Source organism: Haliaeetus albicilla, chromosome 15 (genome assembly GCF_947461875.1).
Source record: "Haliaeetus albicilla chromosome 15, bHalAlb1.1, whole genome shotgun sequence".
In the NCBI taxonomy this organism is placed as follows: Eukaryota; Metazoa; Chordata; class Aves; order Accipitriformes; family Accipitridae; genus Haliaeetus; species Haliaeetus albicilla.
Window position 1 is genome coordinate 33,276,622 of NC_091497.1, and position 20,453 is coordinate 33,297,074.

A 20,453-nucleotide genomic window follows, 5' to 3' on the forward strand; every position below is an offset into this window, starting at 1 on the left:
ACATCCATCATTCTTAAAAGAGTAGGTTTAGCTGTGAGAAACCAATGGATGTGGTAACCTGAAAATAAGCAGCTCTGAAGGTTATCAGACTGAAGGTCTGCAAGATTCAGCCCAAGTGTATGTTCTGTTTGGTTTCATAGTGTGTTGGGTGGGGGACAAAATACAAGACCCACTAAAGATCTTAATTTCTTCCAAAATGAATTTCAGGGTATCAGCAGTGTGTTTAGACTTTATTTTAAATTATGGCTATATGTAGTTGGGAAGTCCTGTATGAACTTCTAGGCAAAGGTCATTATACAGCTTATCCTCAGATCAGTGAGGGTTCTTATCCAAGGCTGCTCAATTTAAGCATAGTATCAAAATTACTGGTCTAAGAAATTTCTTGCTGGTGAAAATTGTATGAAGTGATGCATTTGAGGAAAAATCCAGTCACACGATCCTTGCTTCTGAAACTTGAGTGCCTGAGGGGACGTTCTGAAACAAAGCAGAAAGTTACAGCTATATTTCAGAGGCAGTTAGTTCATGTATGTAATCCAACTAACCATCAGTCCTAGCTGAGATCATCAGTACAATATCTAGTAATATGGGACATTTAAATTGACTTTAATTTTCCTAAAAAAACCACTGAGCTTTCGATAAATTTTAACGTTGTTTCCAAAACAAGAAAAGCTTTTGGGCTTTTTTTTTTTTTGTGGTATTTTTGTGGCTTTGTAATGTTGGTATTTCAGTTGTCTTCACTGTGTGTTTGATGGTCAGGTTTTATGAACTGATGAATAGATTGATTCAGAACTCTTCTTTTTGGCTGAAGGTTTCTTCCCGGTTAGCCCAGTGCAGCCATTTTGTTTAAGAGCTGCTGGTTTTTGCAGTGAGAATCTGAAGTTTCTAGATATTTATGAAATACTGAAATATTTTAGACAAAAAGAACACATAAGCCATTAGGAAGATAATGAACTTCTAAAATGAAACAAATAAAGCGACAATAGGAATCTAAAGATAATCTTTGTTTTAATAGTTGTAATCTCCAAAAGTTTTAACCATGAGATCAGGTTAGAGTAAATTAATTTGGCAAAGGTAAAAGAAGAGGATGAGGAGCAAAGCTGCATGGGAGTTATTTGCAGCTTGCTTTTTCCTGAGGCTGGGAGGAGACTAATTTGGGTTCATATGCACTGTTGCGTGTTTTTGTAGCAGCAGTTTGCTAGAGCACAGCATCATTTAGTATGTTTAAGGGGTCAGGGAACAGATAATTGAGGTAACTGCCTACTTCTGCCAGAGCACAGCAGCAGGTTTGAAGTTGAGGCTGGTATCTGGCCCCAATGAAAAAATTCCAGACTTTGACTTAGTTAGTCACTCAAAATAAAAAAAACACAAAACCAAACAAAAAGCCAAACAACCCTCCCCCAAAACAAAAACAAAAACAAAAACAACAAAACACAAAACCAAACTAAACAACAGAAAACCAACACAAACTTTTCCATGCAAAATGAAGTCATATTAATATGGGATCTAATCAACTAAGAACTTTTAACAGTAATTTAAAAAACAACAATGTAGATAGGAAATAATGGTCTATGTTTTTGTAGAAATAGGCATATCTCTTAAAAACTACACTACTACAAATATTAATATGGAATGGGGAAACTCTTCTTGCACTCAGAACAAGAGGGTTTGAGTTTGGGTCTTGGCCTTCATCTCCAAACCAGCAGAGACAGGGACCTAGCAGATTGTCTGGCAGGTGTCTAAGAACACTCATGGTATATTTCCTGCTCTTAGAGACACTTTTGTCTTCTGGAAGGGAAGATTTGAAAGGCTGGAAACATTAGTTTGATTTGCAGGTCTATGTCTCCCACTCAGGCTATTTTTAGCTCTTTTACAGTGTCAGGACCTACATTTCTTCAAAAAAGTCTCATGATCTTGTATTGTTTTCTCTTCTAAAAGATTATCTTTGTGCATGAGAACGATAATTTTCCTCTGGGTATGTTTCAGCTATTTGCATAAGAATAGACTTTGTGAGCTCCAAGGTTATTCTCTTAGCATTTCAGCATTGTATTCATGAGGTAGGACTAGCTTATATTATTCAGTAAACTGTCCAACTTGTTCCTATAAAATAAAGGGTTTTTTCAATTTTTTTTTTTTGAGGTTGAGGTTCTCTCAAAACAGTATGATGAGCTCTATCACAACAACAAAGATATAGACGCAAGATTATTTCTGGATCACGATGAAACCCTACAGCCTGATGTCATAGCATGGTAATATTTCCATTTACTGTTTTCATTTTATAATAGAAAATGTGAACTTGTTTTGATTTCTCCCTTTGCCCCCCTGCTGTGTGTTCTAAATGGAGATCTCTTTATCCTGGTTATCTCCTAGGTTTGTAGTTCAGCTAAGATATTTCTGGCAACCCCACCCTTGCTTTATGTTATAGCTTAAATTAAAATTAGAAAATGTATGAATGTGACTCAAAATGATTTGGAAGCTCTACTCTAATTCTTACTCTGGGGCCAGCTGGCACAGAATGGCTTGGGTCCTCGCTGTCCAGCTCCTCCTCCCTAAAACCGGCTGGTGGCATTTGGAAGCTGCCTGCTGGGAATGGTCCTCAGGCCATTCTGACTTCTGACCTGTAGCCACACATTGTTTGGGGAACGGTAGCGTGCATGGGACAGAAATACACCATGGGTGGTTTAGCAGAATAAACAGTTGAGTACCAGTGGCCAGGCACGTTCCCTGGTGCTGTTCAGTAATGTAGAAGTAGTTGAATTCTTTGTCATACTCTAGAATTCCAGTGGTTCCTGGCAATTCCACAGCTTTACCTAATGCGAGATCACGATGTGAGTCTGTGACTTTATCTATGCTAGAAAAATACATATGTTTAAAATTGGATTAAAATGGACCTAGTACCAGCTTCATATAAATGAAGTGGCTATAAATAAAATTCTAGAGAAATAATGAAGTTGGAAGGGAACTTTGGAGTTTGTCTAGTCCAACATTATGCTCAAAGAAGATCTACTTGGCAATGTAAATTACATTGTTCCAACAACTGGAGTGATTGGACATCTAGATCTTCTAAAAATCTGTTCCACAGTATTTTTCTGTAGATTAATAAGTCTTTATAGAAAGCATTCTTTTTTGAATTACATTAGTACTTCATAAGTTTGTTTTCCATTTCTGTAGCTCACAGTTGGAGAGGACACCAATAAAAAACAATCCAGATGAGGAACTTAATGTTATACTTCCACAGACTCCCGTTCGGTATGAGTTTTTCTTTTAAACTGTGTTCTTTTGTGTAATATCTGAACTAGAAATATTCATCTTTAGAGTAGTTGTTTTAATTTTAAAGCAGCTGTTTTGTTTGTCATAAAACATACCGTAGTTGTGGTCACTAATGAGCAGTGAGCATATGCTGAGGGGTGCTTAGCGCCCTCAGTTCCTGGTGAAGTTGTTGGAAAACAGAGAAAAAGCTTTTTACTGACTTGTCTTAAGAAGTGCAAGATGTCTGTTAAATAGATTACTGTATTTGTTCTTGTGAGAATACAACTTCATACTTCCATGGCGGTACTTTTGTCTGCTATACTTCCATCTTCCTTTCCCATCTTTAATCTAGCTCTGTATCTTCTGGCCTCCTTTCCTGATACCAAATTGTACATGCACACGTTTCTTCTCCCATGATCTTTTTCCTCATAGTATTGGTTTTTTCTGTATGGGAAGGTTAACATTTCAGAGTACCAACTTTTTTTTTTCCTGTATTGGGAAGATGAACACTTTGGAGTGCCAACATGTTTTGGTCTACCAGGAAAATGGACAGATGTGGTAGAAATGTGGTATTAATTGGAGATTGTTTCATCTACAATCAAATGCAGAAAAACTGCAAGCTTGAATTCAGTTAACCAAAGGAAAGGAGATTTGCATGTATCGTTTTTCCCTTGTGCCACGTAGTTTTTTGACAAAATCAGTATGTTTTTGCCTAATGGTGCTTAGAAATTTCTGGACGCTTAAGAACCAACCAGCTGTGTCACTGCAATGCCATGTGCTGTGTGGACAAACAGAAGTGTTTGTGCAGGCAGTCATTCTTAAGGTCTCAGGTTTAATAAAATTGGACAGTGAAGTTCTTGTTCCATGCTTGCTGTATAAATGCCTTTCATTTTAGCATGCTGTAGAGATAAGTGAAAATATTGTACCCTTAATTGTTACTTCAGTTTTCTCAAAAGAGTAAAATTATTTTTTTTTTAATCAAAAATACTTCTACAGTGTTATATGCTTGTAGGCTTGTGCATCCACTATAAATCTACAAAATGCCACCTGCAGAAACTAATTGTTTTCTAGCCAGCAGAGCAAAAAGGTTCTGAAAAGCTTCTTCATAAAAATAATAAAAGGAGACATGCAGCTGGGAGAGATATTGATCAGTATATGAAAGAACTTTTAATCGCCTGTGACTACAAAAGGTTTTATTTGATTGCCTTAGTGGTCCCTTTTAGTCTTATGCTTCAAATCTTTAGCTGCCAGTGATGCTTTTTAGCCATAAAGGTGTCAGTTTCCCTTTCAGTTCCCAGCCTGAATGTGCCATATCAGGAACTGGACCATCTATAATGTGCAGTGTATTTAACAAGAAGGTGATTGACAACAAATCCCATTTTTTACAAATATAGATAGCTTGTTATTAACAGTTTTCAGTTATACTAGCATTTAAAAAAGCCCTCTAACACTGACAGTTGCTTCATTGAAGTTCTTGACACGTAAGTCTTACTAAGAAAATTCAGGAGCACCAAGTTTCCGCATTGCTAAAAATTTGAAATGTGCTAAATCACCTCTGATCCCGAGAGGAGGTCTAATGAGATGTTTAGATTCTCTCCATCCACACTTGGGCTTTTCTCTGAGTTTTCTAAAACTGATGCCGTTTACGACAGTTCAAATGAAGGGTGTAGCAAACTGTTTTCCATAAAGCCACAGAACTGTCACTAGATGGCAGTGGCAGTAAACCTTTGGTCACCAGCACAGAGTGGAAAGTGTATCATTAACAATCCCTGCATTAAGTAGAACCCCTTACAGGTTATGTTGAAATCACCATGCTTATTGCTTCGAATCTTCTTATAATGTCTTTTTTCTGGACCTAGACACTTAGGATCTGCTCTAAAGCCCCCTGAAAGTGTTGAGAATCTAATAATTTTTATCAGAGGATTTGTATCTGGTCGTTTATATAGAAAGCAGTAGATTAAATGAGTGTAAGTACTAGTTCAGAGTGTAATGAGAATGGATTGTGTTTTCATTTTAGTGTTTTCCACTCTCCTTATGCTTTTCCTTATCACTAGTAGAGTTTTGGTAGAAGTGATTTTATCAAAACCTTCTAAAAAGGAGATTAAAGAAAAATGCATCTTTGCACTACTACAGTTGTAATAATTGAACATATTTTTCTTCCTTCTCCACTTATTTTCTGAGCGATGTGAGCCAAATTGAGGTTAAATAGCACAGAAATCTAAAGCAAATAACAAACCCCACAAAAAACCACAAGGAAAAATTCAGAAAGTAACAATTTCTTAGATGTTAGGAGAGAAATTAATACACTAACCTTTCTAAAAGAATAGAAACTTAATGCATTGCTTAATACACAACTTGAAATAAGTTTTAAAAAAAGCCAGGCCACACTAGTACTTATGGACGTACTGGATATATTATTAGTTCTGTATATATGTGCAAGTAATAAAGGCAGAACAATACATGATATCCCTAAAAGCTGGAAATGTGAGCTGTTTAGATGCTAGCTCATGCACGTACCTTCTTGTCCCGTATGACAAGATCATTATCATTGTTATTTTCCCACTTATAGATATGTCAGTCACCTCCTGGATAATGTATGCTATTTGGGAAGAGGCCATGCTCTGTTGCCTTAATGATCTCCCTGAAAGTCATGAAACACGTTTTGTCATCAGGATTTAAGTTCTAGAAGAGAAACTGAAAAATGCATTCTTCAGAGAGATGTACACTCACCCTAACAAGGCATTTAACTTTGCGGAATAAACAACAGGATATTATGCGCTTGTTCTAAGAATATTCTTTATTCTTTAAATTATTACAGCTTTTCTGAAATACTGCCATTACTTCTGTTAGCTTTTGTAGTTTTCTATGTTAAGACATTGGATATGAATCAATGGACATTACTTGTGGTTTTTAATCTGTTTTTAGCAAGAAAATTGTAGGCATTAAGTAGAGATAGGAATAGTTTTGATGTCAGTGTGTTTTGGGTTTTTTTTTCTTTACTCTGTACCTGTAAAATAATGCCAGTAAGATTGTACATGGAGGCATATTTCAATACTTCACTATATCCAAGTTCACAGAATCACAGAATAGTTTGGGTCGGAAGGGACCTTTAAAAGTCATCTAGTATTTGTGATACCGGGGGTTGCCCCGACCCAGGCGCAGGACCCTGCACTTGGCCCTGTTGAACCTCCTGAGGTTCACACGGGCCCACGTCTCGACCTCGTCCAGGACCCTCTGGATGGCATCCCGTCCCTCCAGCCTGTCGACCGAACCGCTCGGCTCAGAGTCACCTGCAAACTTGCTGAGGGTGCACTCAATCCCACTATGTCCTTGATGAAGATATTAAACAGCACTGGTCCCAAGTTAATAAAGTGTTATTCATATTTTTCATCTACGTTTCATCTAGACAATAAAGAATTTTTGTTCTACTTTTTTAAGAAGATATTGTTTGTATTTCTTGCAAACACTGAAAAATTTCTTTAATGTCCACATCCTTTTCCCCACCCATAATACTTTAGAAGTTAAGAAGATTTTATATTTAAGATCCTTCTGACCTAGCTATGGATACAGCAGGTAGAATATGGATTACAGAAATTGTAGCCTTTCTATTGGAAATAGAAGGAATTTGAGTTAAAGCAAGAATTTAAGTTTTAATGTGACTTTAGGGTGCAGATCCAGGGAGGGAGAAGACTCTGTGTTCTCATGCCATTGCCAATAGGAAAGCTGACAACTCTGCCTCTGAAAAATGTGGGGTTTTCAAAGCACCTATGTTAAAAAGGCTGTATTTTCTTGTGACTGCTGTATTTTAACACATCTTACTTATTACACTTGTGAACAGGTGACTTGAAACATAAAAGCTGTCGTCTTTCACCAGTCTTGTATTATTTTTGTACAAAAGCCAAACTGTTTTTTTGTTTGGGAGTTGATCGATTTAACTATTTTCACATACAAGGATTGCAATTCCACCATTGTATTGCTTTTTAAAAGTGCTTGTTAGTGTTTATTACTTAATTTATGTTCTTTTGGTTGTTTACTTATGGATTGTAATCATTCTAATAATTAGATGATTAGATGAATTAGATTATTACAATTCATAATGGTTAACACAGTACAGCAGTTCTTCTCAGCAGGTTGTTTGGTAACTGAGTTAAGAACTAAAATAATTTTTTTTTTCTTTTTTTGTTTGTAGAATTGCCGTTCAGTTTCTGGAAACTGTCAAGCCAACCTTAATGTTTATTATGCATTTTATTGTATTTTTCCAGAGCTGCAATGAATAACATTCAGCAATTGATTATGATTTTAAACTCAGCAACTGATAAACCATCAGATACTCTCATCAGGTATTTCAATGTAAGTGACTAGAAGGAAGATTTGTGAAAGATTCTTGGAATTATCACTCAAGTAAAATGTACACATAGAGATCTGACACACATGTTTTGGGAACTCCTTTATTAACCATTTTTGAAGAATTACATTTTAATTGGGATGGTTTAAATGTAATTAATCATTTTAGAAAGCACTTCTATCTAATTGATGTGTACTGGAACCTTATGAGTTCTTAAATCTTTTTGTTACTGCAGTAAATATTAAGGTTTATTTATGTGTGTATCAGATGGAAAAAAGAAGGGGCTATAAAAGGAGGACAAAGAAGAGAAGGAGGATGTACTCACAGAGACTCTCTTGTGTCCACATTGAGCAGCTTAAGCATATTTCTAATTTTGAAGACCTTAATGTCAGTGGTACTACTCACATATTGGGTTAGTTGCACGTGAGACATGATGTTGTAGTTACTAGAAATTGTTGAACATATACAATGATCCTATCTTTTTTGAAATACTCCACTTTTATTTATGCTAATAAGCTGATTGAGAAATGTTACAAAGTGAAACAGGACTAATGTGATTAAATCATTAAAATGTTTTTGAAGTAAAATGTCCTTTCCTTGCTTTTCCTTCCTCTGCCCTCCTTCCTGTACTTTATTAGAATTGCACAGTGAACCCCAAGGATAGTATCCTGAAAAGAGTGGAAAGCCTTGGCCACATCTTCAAAATGAAATTTGCTGAAGCAGTTGGACAGGGATGTGCTGAAATTGGCTCACAGGTAACTAGCATTTTGGATGAGTATTACTCATTTGAACTCTGTTGGTACTAGCTAACGTGAGACCTGACTTATTGACTGTCCTCCTTCGGCGCAGATCAATAATGGTAAAAGTAATAATATTCTTTTCAACTTGAGGAATGGGCATGTATTTTTTTCTAAAGCTCTGTAAAGATAGTATTCAACAAATTATTCTTAATATATAAGGAGCAATAGGAACTAGGTGGAAATATGGTGGAAATACTTTCATGGAGAATGGGAAAATTGATGGGCAAAGTACATTTAATAAAACATATATTTGCATTCATTAATGTAACTTAGCCTAAAACGGCACTAGGTGACTCATTTCCTTATAAAATCAGTAGGCCAGCTGTGTTGTACAAGGATTCTGGAAAGCAAATCCAACCAAGTTTGTACTCGGCAGTCTCCTTTCTGTCAGCACTGGTTTTTATCCTGTTAGCTGTTAATCGACATAAATTTGATTAATCAGTCTTCATGTGGTTGGGGTAGGCACAAACCCGAGTAGTCTTTGAGGCGTCTCCAGTGCTATTGGCAAATGGAGCTGGGGACAATGACTTCTTTATGGTAGCTCTTCCAAAAAAAAGGGAAATGTCCTGAATCATTAAAACATGAGAGTCTGCCTGTTGGAGTCTGTTAAAACTTCCTGCAATATTCTTGAATTTCTTCTTTTTTAACAGAGATATAAGCTTGGAGTACGTCTGTATTACAGAGTAATGGAGTCTATGCTGAAGTCGGTAAGTTTAGTACTGGTAGCTTAGTACAGGCATTGCATTTACAAATACTAAGAATATTCACAAGTTTGATTTATATATTTCAGGAGGAAGAGCGCCTCTCAGTGCAGAATTTCAGGTACGTGCCCCTAACTTGTTATCAAAATGCGCTATTTTTGTGTTAGGACAAGTATTAATAACTTTCTTTTTCCTTAGCAAACTTCTGAATGATAACATCTTCCACACGTCTCTTCTGGCATGTGCTCTTGAGGTTGTCATGGCTACATATGGCAGTAAGTTGAATCTAAAGTGCTAAATAGCATTGTTATTTATTGATAATTATTGCCATTTGTTCTAATACATAAAATACAGTAAATAGCAAAAAAAAAAGTGCTCTCAGAAATTTCTGAACTAGCAATGATTCAATAAATAGGAAAAAACGTCAGAAGTGAAAGGATGTAGTACTCTTGATAATATTAGTCCATCTTCCCTGCAGGAAGTGCTTCACAAAGTGATGGTACCAGTGCTGAAACAGACTTGTCTTTCCCATGGATTCTCAATGTATTTGATTTAAAAGCTTTTGACTTCTACAAGGTGATTGAAAGCTTTATTAAAGCGGAGCCAAGCCTAACAAGGGAAATGATAAAGCATCTAGAACGCTGTGAACATCGAATTATGGAGTCTCTTGCTTGGCAATCTGTAAGTAACGCTTTAAAGTAGTATTTGTCCTTGTATAACGTGCATATCTAGAAAAAGGAAGTAGCACCCAATGCTGTAGAATAAGTTGTGGTCTTGCTGAGACTTATTTCTAACGAAATAAATTACAAGAGCAAAACAAGATTAGCTTTGGCATGTCTTCAGGTTTTGGAAAAAAGGAGTGTATCAGAAGAAGTCGACATAGCTCTGCTGATTTACGTGACTGTAAGCCAACATCATCTTACTAGTCTGACATGAATCATTAAGGGTAATACCCTTAAATGGTATTTTGGTGCCAAAGACGAGGCAGTAAATTCTATGCTTTCATTGGTAGGTTAATTTTTATCCAGTTGCTCTTCCCACTTGGCAATATGGCCTTCGTTCTGTGCATCTGATATATTTGTTAATAGTACTTAAAATATTGATTTGCATTGTCCGTTGCGCTTCAGTTACTTTGGTATTTTTGGATGCCGTTAAAATAAAATGCTGGGACGTTGGGTTGTTTTTTTAGGCTGGATCTCAGTAAATCAAACATTGTTTCTGTATGTGGCGTGTTACTTATAAACCAAAAATATGCTATTAAAGCCACAAAACAGGGGACTATAAAGACTGGTAATTTTGACCAGAGACACATAAAGCAACCATTTAAGAACCCATCCCATACCTTACCGTTCTGGGAAGTTTAAAAAACGTGGTATGCCGTAGCTAATGGGATAATTTAATCGTGAAGCAAATTCTCTTTTCAGGGTAATCTGCATTTGGTTTGTGTATGACTTCAGAGCTGGCAATTTTCTAGTACGGGTGATGCTTTACCAGGCTGTGGGGTTGTACTCCTGGGTTCAAGGAGCTTTGTTGTGCCTGACAGTGGGAGCCCCATCCACCTTCAGGTTTCTAGCTCAGGAGAAGCGTGCTGGTCTCAGGGTTGCATGGAAGCAATTGCCATGCTCCAAGCTGAATCTTGTACCAGCCAGCCCTTGCCGCTCGATTTTTTTCCTTGCTGATGAAGTCTGTGGACACGTGTGGCTCTCTGAACATGCCCTGTGATGAAGGTGACCCTTCTTCTGCGGGAGCCAAGGCTTGGGTATCCAGCTCCGTGCTCATCACCACGACACTGTGTGTGCCCCAGGATTTCTGGTGCAGTGCTGTAGCTGCTGTACCAGAGCGTAAATTTTTCCCTCTGTAACGCTTTTGCCTGTTTGTTTGGTGTCTTGGGGAATGCACGTGGCCTCTCCATTGCTGTATGAATTTCTTCACGGTTTTGCCGTTCTTTGAGTAAGACTACCTGAAAGCACTTGAGGCCGAGAGCCTTTTCCCAGAGCCTACAGAAACAGGGAAGATGAGGCAGCATTTCATGAGGCAGGCACTATTTTAAGCTTGCAGGCGTATAAAAAGTGCTAATTTGAGAATTGTAACATTCAGAGGACGAAAGGCAGAGGTATGGATACCCAAGTTTCACTCTCTATGAGCAAAGAGTGGCTCCTGCTACCTTCTGCAAACCAGCTTGAAGTCAGCTTACTGATCAGCAATAAGCCATATCTACTTTTGTCTACCCAGTAATTCAAGCACCGCATCTGATTTGGACTAGTGGTTTCAGACTGGAAAACCCAAAACGTGTTTTCAAAAATTACGGGTGTAGTTGCACACTTTCGTGAAACAAATTACAATGTCAACGAGCAGCACAAGGTTATTTCAAGTTTTCCAAGTGCTCTGTTTGAATGTATTTTGGTGTATTGAATCTATCTTCTTGAGTTTCTGGAGGCGTGTGTTTGGTACTGTTTTGGGGTGGCTTGTATAGCTGATTTGAGCGTTAATAGAATTGAACAGTTCAATTGGAAGGGACCTACAAAGATCATCTAGTGCCAGTGAGATACGTGGAGCGGAGCACAGTGGAGGGGATAAAAAGAAATGTGCAGAACACGTATCCGAGGGCCCTTCTGCTGCATTGACCCGTGTTGTCGTGTCTGCCCTGGATCTCCCCAAGGACAGCGTGCAGTCTCCTTTTGTCGCTACCGGGCACGGCGAGGTTCCCTCAAAAGCTGAGGTCCAGCTATGGACATTGGAACCTGGGTACGGGCACCCTCTGATTCTGCACCGGCCTCCACTGCCTCCTCCAGCTGCCCATCAGGGAAAAGCCGTGAGTTGTAAGCAGCAAACTGCACAGTGGTGGCTCAGGAGATGAGTAACGAAATATTTTCTAGGCTAAAATGTCTTGCTGAGTCTCTGGGTCGCTGCAGTGAAGGACCTGAGGGCCGTACGTTGTAAGGCTGCACGCAGAAACGTAAAGCCGTGAGTCCTCTAGTGCGGAAAATCCACCTGTGCCTCACATCTAAATATTGGCTGGTTTAGTCTGAAAAGTGTTAAATTTCTTAGCAACAGGAGAAAATGCTTCTGTGGCTGACTTGCAAGGCTGTTGAAGTCGGGTGTCCCACTAGCTTCGTTCAGCTAGTGAAGGAAGGAGTGCTTTACCATCTTCTTCTGCAGTTCGTTACCTGGATATCGGCTCCACGTAATGATGCACAAGGTTTACAAAGCACCTGCTTAATTAGTAATTCCCTAAAGAAGGGGTAAGAGGTTAGAGAAGTGTAGTTCATACCAGTAAATCTCTCTTACCTCCAAACACTTGATAAAGGAGGAGAGAGAAGCCAGATGACTTCTGCTGAGTCATAAAGAATAACTCACCATAGGTGATTGATTGCTTTGGGTTAATTTTAAACAAATTACCTGATAATCCAAAAAAGATTGAATCTCAAGAAAGTTCAAGTTTTCTAATATGGTTAGAGAGAATGTATTTGTTTTGGAAAGTGTTAAAATGAAGAAAAGCATGGAATTGAGTAAAGCTTACGCAAAAAAATTCTAGGTTGGTAAATAAGAATAGAAACATTTGAAATATACTTATTTACAAATATTTGCATAATGCAACTCTGATTCCCCCAATTATTTGCCATGTATTTTTGTTTAGTTCTTACCTTCCCCCACGGGTAGTTCGTATCGTTACAAAGGTTGTCTGCTCTTTGGAAAGTCAGGTCTGTATTTATCCCGTCTTTGCCCATTCCCCTGACTGCTTTAGGAAGCAGGACTTCAATATGAGATTTAAAGGGACTGAGCAATTGAATACAGAATAGCTTGAATTTGTCGTAGTTTTACTTGTCACAGAGCTTTTGTCAGGAAAAATGCCGTGCATAATTTCCCCGAAGAAAAAAAATCTTGACTGACTCTGACCTTTATCTGACTTTGGAAGCTGTATCGAATGATTGTGAAGGATTCTGTTTCTTACTGCTATCTGAAGATAATATATCACTCCTTTGCTAGTCATTGTGAATATGTTTATTGCTTTTGCATAGCTAGCTGATTTAGTCATCTGTACTTCAGGAAGGAGATTAAATTTTTCTAGGTCATCCTTTCTTTTAGCAAAACAAGGGTAGCCAGACAAAATAAAGGGTGGAAAAAAGTTGAAGGTTCTTCTCAGTAATTCTTAATTTTGAAAAGGGCAAGTGTCCATACTGACAAAATAATGTGGAAAGTACTTCCTTTTCCTTAAATCTTTATTGAACCCTGAAGGGAGAAGCCCCATTTATCCACTCAAATATGATTTACCAGGGAGGTTATGATGCTTCCAGATGCAGATTCGGTGGAGATCAGTTTAGAATATGTTAATAATGCTGCGTAATTTTTATTAGCAAAATAGAAATATACCGTACAGTATTCTTTCTTTACCTTAGAACATTTGTGCTTCATCTCACTACAGTACTTTGGGCACTATTTTAATTTCATAACTTTAAATAAAGGGTCATAACTTTAAAGGGAACTGAAATTATTTTAGACTCAAAATAAAGGTACGTATAGCCTTTGCTTAATTTTTATCATACTTATATAAATATGACCTAAAACCTGGCATAGTTAAAATCTGTTTCCTGTGAAAAGGATGGCTTGTTACCTGCCAGCCTGGGAGTTCGTGCTCAGCGTTTTCCATAATTCTGTCAAACTGATCTCTCTTGTGGCCAGCCAAAAAGGTAATTGTTTTGAATATCTCAGATGAAGGTTGTGCGAACAAATTCCAGAATCTCTGAAATTCCTTTAGAGAAATCCCTGTCAACTGCCATGTCACATATTTGACTGAAGTGTCACTGCTTGCTGCAGTGCATTAGGAAGAAAGAAGGAAGAGCAACTTTTCAGTGCAAACAAATCAAATACGAAGTCTATCAATTTTCACAGTCTATTTTAAGAGTGAAATATCTATAATATCTGAAATGCATTTGTTTCTGGGATCAGTGTGACTTAGGTTTGGGATTTTTTTTTTTTTTTGCTGTGTCATTCAAGAAAGTAAACACCAATGGAGTATCCATCTTTGTTGCCTGTATCTGCAAAGCAATCAGTTTTATTTCCCTGCCTCTCAGCTTGCACTCTGCTCGTAAGCTGTGAACGGGGAGGAACAAGCAATGAATTGGATTTCTTTCATACCGCTACTTGGAGAACGTGCTTTCTGCAAGCCTGTTCATACGTACAGTAGGTGGAGAGTGTGGCGCGTACACGTGTTCTATTATCATCACGTTCGGCATGCTTAAAATAGTTTGGGCGACGTTACAAAACACTTTTTCTGCCATCCAGCCTTTGGTGGGCCAGAGATGTGATGTGTGAAGCCCTTCTGCTCTGTCAAGCTTCAGCTGCCCAGTACTGGGGTAGGGAAGGGGTCTTGTTCTTCTGCCCTGGAGCTGCAGACCAGCTGCAGCCGTGTCCAAAGATAAGGTAACGTGCCAGCCCAGTGAGGTGGGTTAGAGAAAGAAGCATGGCCACGCTTTCCTGGTGAGCTCTACAGAGGGTAAGATGTTCTGTTCTTAACTTGTTAACTCATCCACAGCAGCCCTAGGAGTCCAGGGGTTATTCCTCCATAGGGCTGCAGTTTTAAAACGTTGTGTTCGTAGCTTTTGCTATTAACAGGGATGAGAGGCAGCTGCGTTGCTTTCTACAACCCCACGACAGCCCAGAACAGAATGGGAAGGCGCGCTGCGGCAGGCTGCAGGGAGTTCATTCGCGGTCTGATTCGGTCTGCTAGCTTCAGCTGGTTTTTTGGTGTTTGTTTACGTGTGAGGGACAAATGGATATTGAACCAAAGCAGTGCACTGCGCTACAGCTGTTGACACTGTAGCCTTCGTTGGCTGTATTGCTCTTTAACGCCTGCTATCCTAATTGGTGTTTGTATTTTTCAAAGGAAGAAGGAACATCAGCATTGATATGTGTTGTGATTTAGACTTGTAATGTGGTTTGGAGTTGTAATGACTGATGCGAGATAAAGGTGGCTTTACAAGGTTACTTCTCTTAATGGTTAAAATATGATCAGAATTAGGCAAGCATGCTTTGCTTTATTTATAACTTCTTCCATGCAGCATTGCCTGAGCTGTGCTCCATAATGCTTCTCCTTTATCAGCTCCTTCTTCTCTGTGGTTTCTACTGTCAATTAAACATTTGCAATGAAATCTACAGTACTGTTTTCTCACGTATTGTTGATTTAGTATAAATCAATGTTTGTAATATTTGTCAGCTAACTATGTAGTCAATGTTTATACTCGGATACCTTGTCCCACACCAAAGACTTCTGTTGGTTTTAAATTATGCAGCTCATTGTGGCAGAAATGCCTTCCTGAGGAAAACCATGTATTCCCAGAGAATATATTTTATTGCATTAATATGACAAACTCGCTGAGCTGGAATAACAGCAGACCTACTTTGATTGTGCAATAAGGAGAAAAATATTAAATAGGTATGTTTAAAATTTGCTTAAAAAGTGTTAACCAAATCCAGGTCAGGGTAAAGCTGTAAGAAGTTGCAGTTAAGCAAGTACTCCTTAGTACTTTGGTATGGTACAAGCTTAACTATGCAGCCTCCTGGTCTTTGATTATAGAAGGACAGTTATTGTGGAGCTCACCGTACTTGAGTGCTTAGTGCCTGTGTCCTTGGATGCAGCGTACAATTTGAAATTAGGTTTCTGTGCTCCTTGTAAAGAGGAACTGAGCATCTAGGAGTGGGAGTTAGTATATTTTCTTGTGGTATATATCCTTCTCAGTAGTGTTTTCTATTAGGTTTGTGCCTGAAGTCCTACACCTCTTGTGGAGGCAGGTGTCTACATGCAGTTTGAAGTCTTCTCTTTGATTTTGACGTCTTAAGTCATTCCTTTCAACGCTGGAAGAAGTGGGAATGGTTATACTGTCGACATTTTATACAACAGCTTCCTGGATAAACTGTTTTATCGGTACAATACCCCTTGTACTGTAAAGGGCCGGCTACTGACTGCAAAGGGACAATAGTTCAGGCTTGAGTATTGCCCCACGGTCATCGGTGGTGTTTCATCAGTAACGTGTTCCCTGGCGTGTTTGGGCGTTTGTCAGCGCTCCGCCGGACGATGCCCAGGCAAGATTTGGGACATGATGCAGCTGAGGGACTGTGTTCAACTGCTGGTATGGGTTAGAAGTGGAGAAAGTTCAGCTGCGCGGATGCAAGCTGTGCTTTGCCGCTTGCCCTCGAGGGCAAGTCCTCCTTAGGACGGGCTGCGGCTCGTTGTGTTACGAACAGACGTAGTCGTGGGTTCAACCACGAGGGACTTCAGCGCTGGAAAATGAGTCACGCGTTCCCTCGCTGTCTCCTCTGGGCTCCGGAGTCGTGCGTGTTTCTGCACAGCAGCCGGAAAAGTCCGTCAGCCATGCTCCTTTCATGCCTGCTAAATTTTGCCTTGCCTTAGATATAGGAGCACCTAATTTGTGAATGAAGGGGCAGCCTTAGGCACAAAAAACCGCTCGGCTTACCCAGAACGACATCGTTTGCACGCACGCTCGCTGGCAGGATACGAACCAGCGGGGGAACAGCACTGGTGTAAAGGCAGGAGCCTCGGGGATTGCAGGCATCACCCATCTCCTGCGACCTTCCGGATTTTAGGCATGGAAGTTGCTACGGACCATGATTTCTAATGTGGAATTTTCTAGGGGTTTTCTTACAGGAGGAAAAAGTGTGCGAAGGGTCGCCAAGCTATGCCATTTCATGTGCTCGCCATGCTGCTTTCGAAAAAGTTAACATTAGGAGGGTGCAGCTTTAACCTTAAAGAAGGAACTGAGAACTGATTTGAGGTTTTCTGTCTGTACATACTAAATATATTTCTGCTTGCATCATGAGCGTGTTCCAGAAGCGTGCGTGATGAGAGAGAGGTCACTGCCACCACTGCTGCTTGGCGTGATATTGCTAAAGGATCATACTGGTTCTGCTGCATGTGCTTGCCTTTTTTTTTTAAGGTCATGAATTAGCTCTGACACTTCAGTTGTCACAGCTGTGGCTGGAAAGCCTTCTGTGATTTTGCCTTTTTCGTACAAGGTGTATTCTTAGAAGTCTGTAAGATGGTTGCTTTTTGGGTATTTGTGAATATACCATAGAGCATCATACAAATACAAATACATACAGGTTTATATGCTTTTTTAGCCTGAGCATATATATACACACACTTTTTAATAAATGCGTAAATAAAGTATGTAGTTTCTCCCATGCCTTTCTGGTACTCCTGAAGAGTTTCCTTTTATAGAAATCATACTGTGCTTTTTGAGGCTTGAAACTTTTATCTGTCTTAACAGCTGAAGGCAAATTGAAAAACCAGGAAGAATACCGAATGATAGTCGTCGCTGTCTGCACCATCACTTTGAAAATCTTCCCTGCCACTCCTATTTATCGTGAGGATGACTCAAGCTGTTACTCATGCTTGGGTGTTACCATCTAAGCAAATCCTCTAGGCTACTGGAAGAGAAACCAGAACGCTCTAAAGCAGAGGTCCTGTGTTTCCTGCTTTCGTCTGTGGTGACAATGTATTCAGTTCTTGGTAGGCACTCACCAAATGTACAAAACACTCGCTGGGTTTCTAAGGTACTGGTTATGTTAGCACAGTATTAAGGGATTTGTCTGTTGCAGGTATACCAAGTCAGCTCAACCCTTAAGATGCTATTTTGATTCAAGTACAAACATGACCCAAGGGATTACCTAAGACACAGCAACTATGCAGAGTTTTCGTTCTGAGAAATTTGAGTGCCATTCTTGATTAAGGATTTAAGTTTTTCTCTACTTCATCTACTGCTTTAGAGTTTCTCTTATTAGGGGGGATCCGAGTCGTACATTGTTAGACTTCTACAACTTGGGTATTTCGGCTCCCTCTATACTTGAGGCAGAGCTGTACTTCCAGTAAAGCAATTCATTCTGTATATCTTAAACAGGTACTTTGCAATGGGATTATTCGCTTTCTGAAGGCACGTCTCTCCACTGACTGTAGAGAGCATCTGTCTCAATGACAAACCTAAACTACACGTGTAACGTTCGCCTGCTAACGTTAGTAGAAGTGAGTCATATGGTTAATATTAGTTTTCATAACTGCGTTCCCCCCTTCCTTTCAGCACTGAGGGTGCATTAGCAAGAGGTAGGTAGTTAATTACGCCTAGTTTTGCTTTAGGTGGCTACTTGTGCTGACTTATCTCACCCATAGTCACCGTTGTGGATTCTGTTCATGCAGAGGTTATGTACCGTTACCAGTGTGGCAACAGCAGCAGGGGATGTGTCACGATCTCTCTGGCTATAAATTACAGCTGTAGTAGAGAGCTGGGTTTTATAGCCTGTGCTCAGGGGAAGTTGCAGCTCTGGTGCTGCAGTATAAAGATATCTTGTCTGCGTCGACACTGGTCCCAAGTACAGAGTTAGCCACAGAAATAAGGCTCGGTTGACATGATACGCCTTTTTTTTTAGTCTTTTTTTCCTTAAGGTTACCCTGATTATTAGGAACATTTTAACAAAAAATAGTGAAACAGTTTTCTGGGAATCCTTGCTTTTCAAGTTTTTTTGTTTTTTTTATATTATCCGATGTTTTGGTGGTCATACCACAGCTGGAGGACTTTCATTTTAGTCCTACTCTGTTTCTAGATAGTTCTAACTTCTTGCAGCTCTGCAATATTTGCATTGTAAATACTTTGTAGGAATGTTTAAAGGTTGGCCATGAGGGAAAAAAAATATATTAGAATTCAGTAAGATATACTTGCCGTTCTTTAATTTTGTAAAGTCTCACAGAAGTGGGGCAAATTTGATGTGGCTGTCTCCTTAAATACAAAAGTAAATAATGCTTAGGTTAAATTCTGTGGCTGTATCCCTGCTGCTTCTTCCTTGGATGGGATCATGCTCTCTAACTTTGTAGTTTTGTAAATCTTGTCAGTGAAACAAAACTGGTGAAATGGGTAGAATGAAGTTTTGGGTTGGGTTTTGTTTTGGTCTTGCTTATTTTATGTGGGCCACAGTCCTGAATAACTGTCATAAGCTTTTATTGTTCTTTCTATCCTTATTGATGTGTTATTTGAGCCATTCCGTAGTTAACTTTTCTGTGGAAGATAGAATTAGCTTCTGTTAGGAAGCAAAGTAGGTGCCAAACAAACATTTTAATGTGGAGGTTTTTTCCAGCTATATGCTCAATTTTCAAGCTCTTAAGGGGATAACAGTATCTTGTCAAACTCAAACTGCCTATTATATGTCATTGGAAGTGGGTTTTTGTCTCTTTGCTTGCTGCATTTTCTTTAAGTTGTTGCATGCAAAAATGCATGAGTTTTGTTTTGGTTTTTTGCTTGTTTTTTTTTTTTTTTTTGTAGGCCAAGTGAGTGCTTTTGTGCCTGCTTTTATACTGTGTAAATGTGTAGTACTTCAGTTATATGTTTGTACCACTGAGTGTATGTTTTACAGGACCTTTCCAGTAATAAAAAGTCCTTGTCAGGGATGAGGATTCCCCTGTTTACAGCTGTTGAGTAGGCATAGTGTTCACCGTCCTCCAGAAAGGTAATCCCTCTGGATTTTGTCGAAGCTCTTCGTCTGGGTTGGGTTTGCTTGTCAGAATGGGTTCAGCGCAGGCTGCTCAGCGCCTGTGGTACAGCTGGGTGCTGGTGCTGTGCCACTAACGTCTGGACCTGCGCGCCTGGTGCTCTCCCGAACCCCTCAAAAGAGACGTCAGGCTTACCCGGTTAGGCTGTACCTAGTCTGAACTTGGCTTGGGTAAGTACCGGAGCTGTCATCACCCTGTCCTTCCCGTTTTGGGTGTTATCCTGCCCAGAACAGAGCCTGCGCTTGGCGCGCTCTCTCTGTGCCTGCTGCACCTTCCAGCAGCTCAGAGGAACTCGTGGATCTTACCTGGACAGAAATAGCTGCTGATTTTTTGCACTTACCCACCCACAGGAGCATGTAAAACACAATGTGAGCATGCAGTATATATGGTAAAGTTTCTTTCACGCATAAAAATTGTTAAATAACTTAAGCAGACCAAGAATTTTCAGATTTGGTTTCATTAACAAAAGATGTTTTTGTTAGGGCTCAAAAGGCAGATATTTTGGTACTTACTTCGCTGTCTGTATTAGTTTTTTGCCATGTTTGCTATATACTTAACAAATTTCTCCATTAAGAAATAGCTGCAGTGTTGTGGGTACTTTTTTCATTACTTCATAAAAGCATCAAAGTTTTATTATAGATGCTTCCAACTTTAGTCAAGTGTAGTTCTTGATGCTGTGATGAATGGTAAATTTTTTATAATCCAGTATCACTCCTTAGTGACCAGGAGTGTCTTCAGTTCTTATTACATCGATAGTTGCTGTTAGAAAGTGCTCACTAGGACAAACTTCCAAAAATTAGTAGATCTAA

General features: G+C 39.3%; 1 protein-coding gene across 2 annotated transcripts in view; it reads left to right on the forward strand.

Annotated features, from left to right (window-relative positions):
* RB1 (RB transcriptional corepressor 1) overlaps positions 1 to 20,453 on the forward strand; it is a 78,560-nt gene that overhangs the window by 20,063 nt on the left and 38,044 nt on the right. For both annotated transcript variants that reach the window (XM_069802709.1, XM_069802708.1), the window contains exons 10-17: positions 2,137 to 2,246; positions 3,169 to 3,246; positions 7,509 to 7,596; positions 8,230 to 8,346; positions 9,042 to 9,098; positions 9,182 to 9,213; positions 9,291 to 9,367; positions 9,571 to 9,773. In XM_069802709.1, coding sequence (XP_069658810.1) covers positions 2,137 to 2,246; positions 3,169 to 3,246; positions 7,509 to 7,596; positions 8,230 to 8,346; positions 9,042 to 9,098; positions 9,182 to 9,213; positions 9,291 to 9,367; positions 9,571 to 9,773 — 762 coding nt within the window. The remainder of the gene's footprint in view (positions 1 to 2,136; positions 2,247 to 3,168; positions 3,247 to 7,508; positions 7,597 to 8,229; positions 8,347 to 9,041; positions 9,099 to 9,181; positions 9,214 to 9,290; positions 9,368 to 9,570; positions 9,774 to 20,453) is intronic.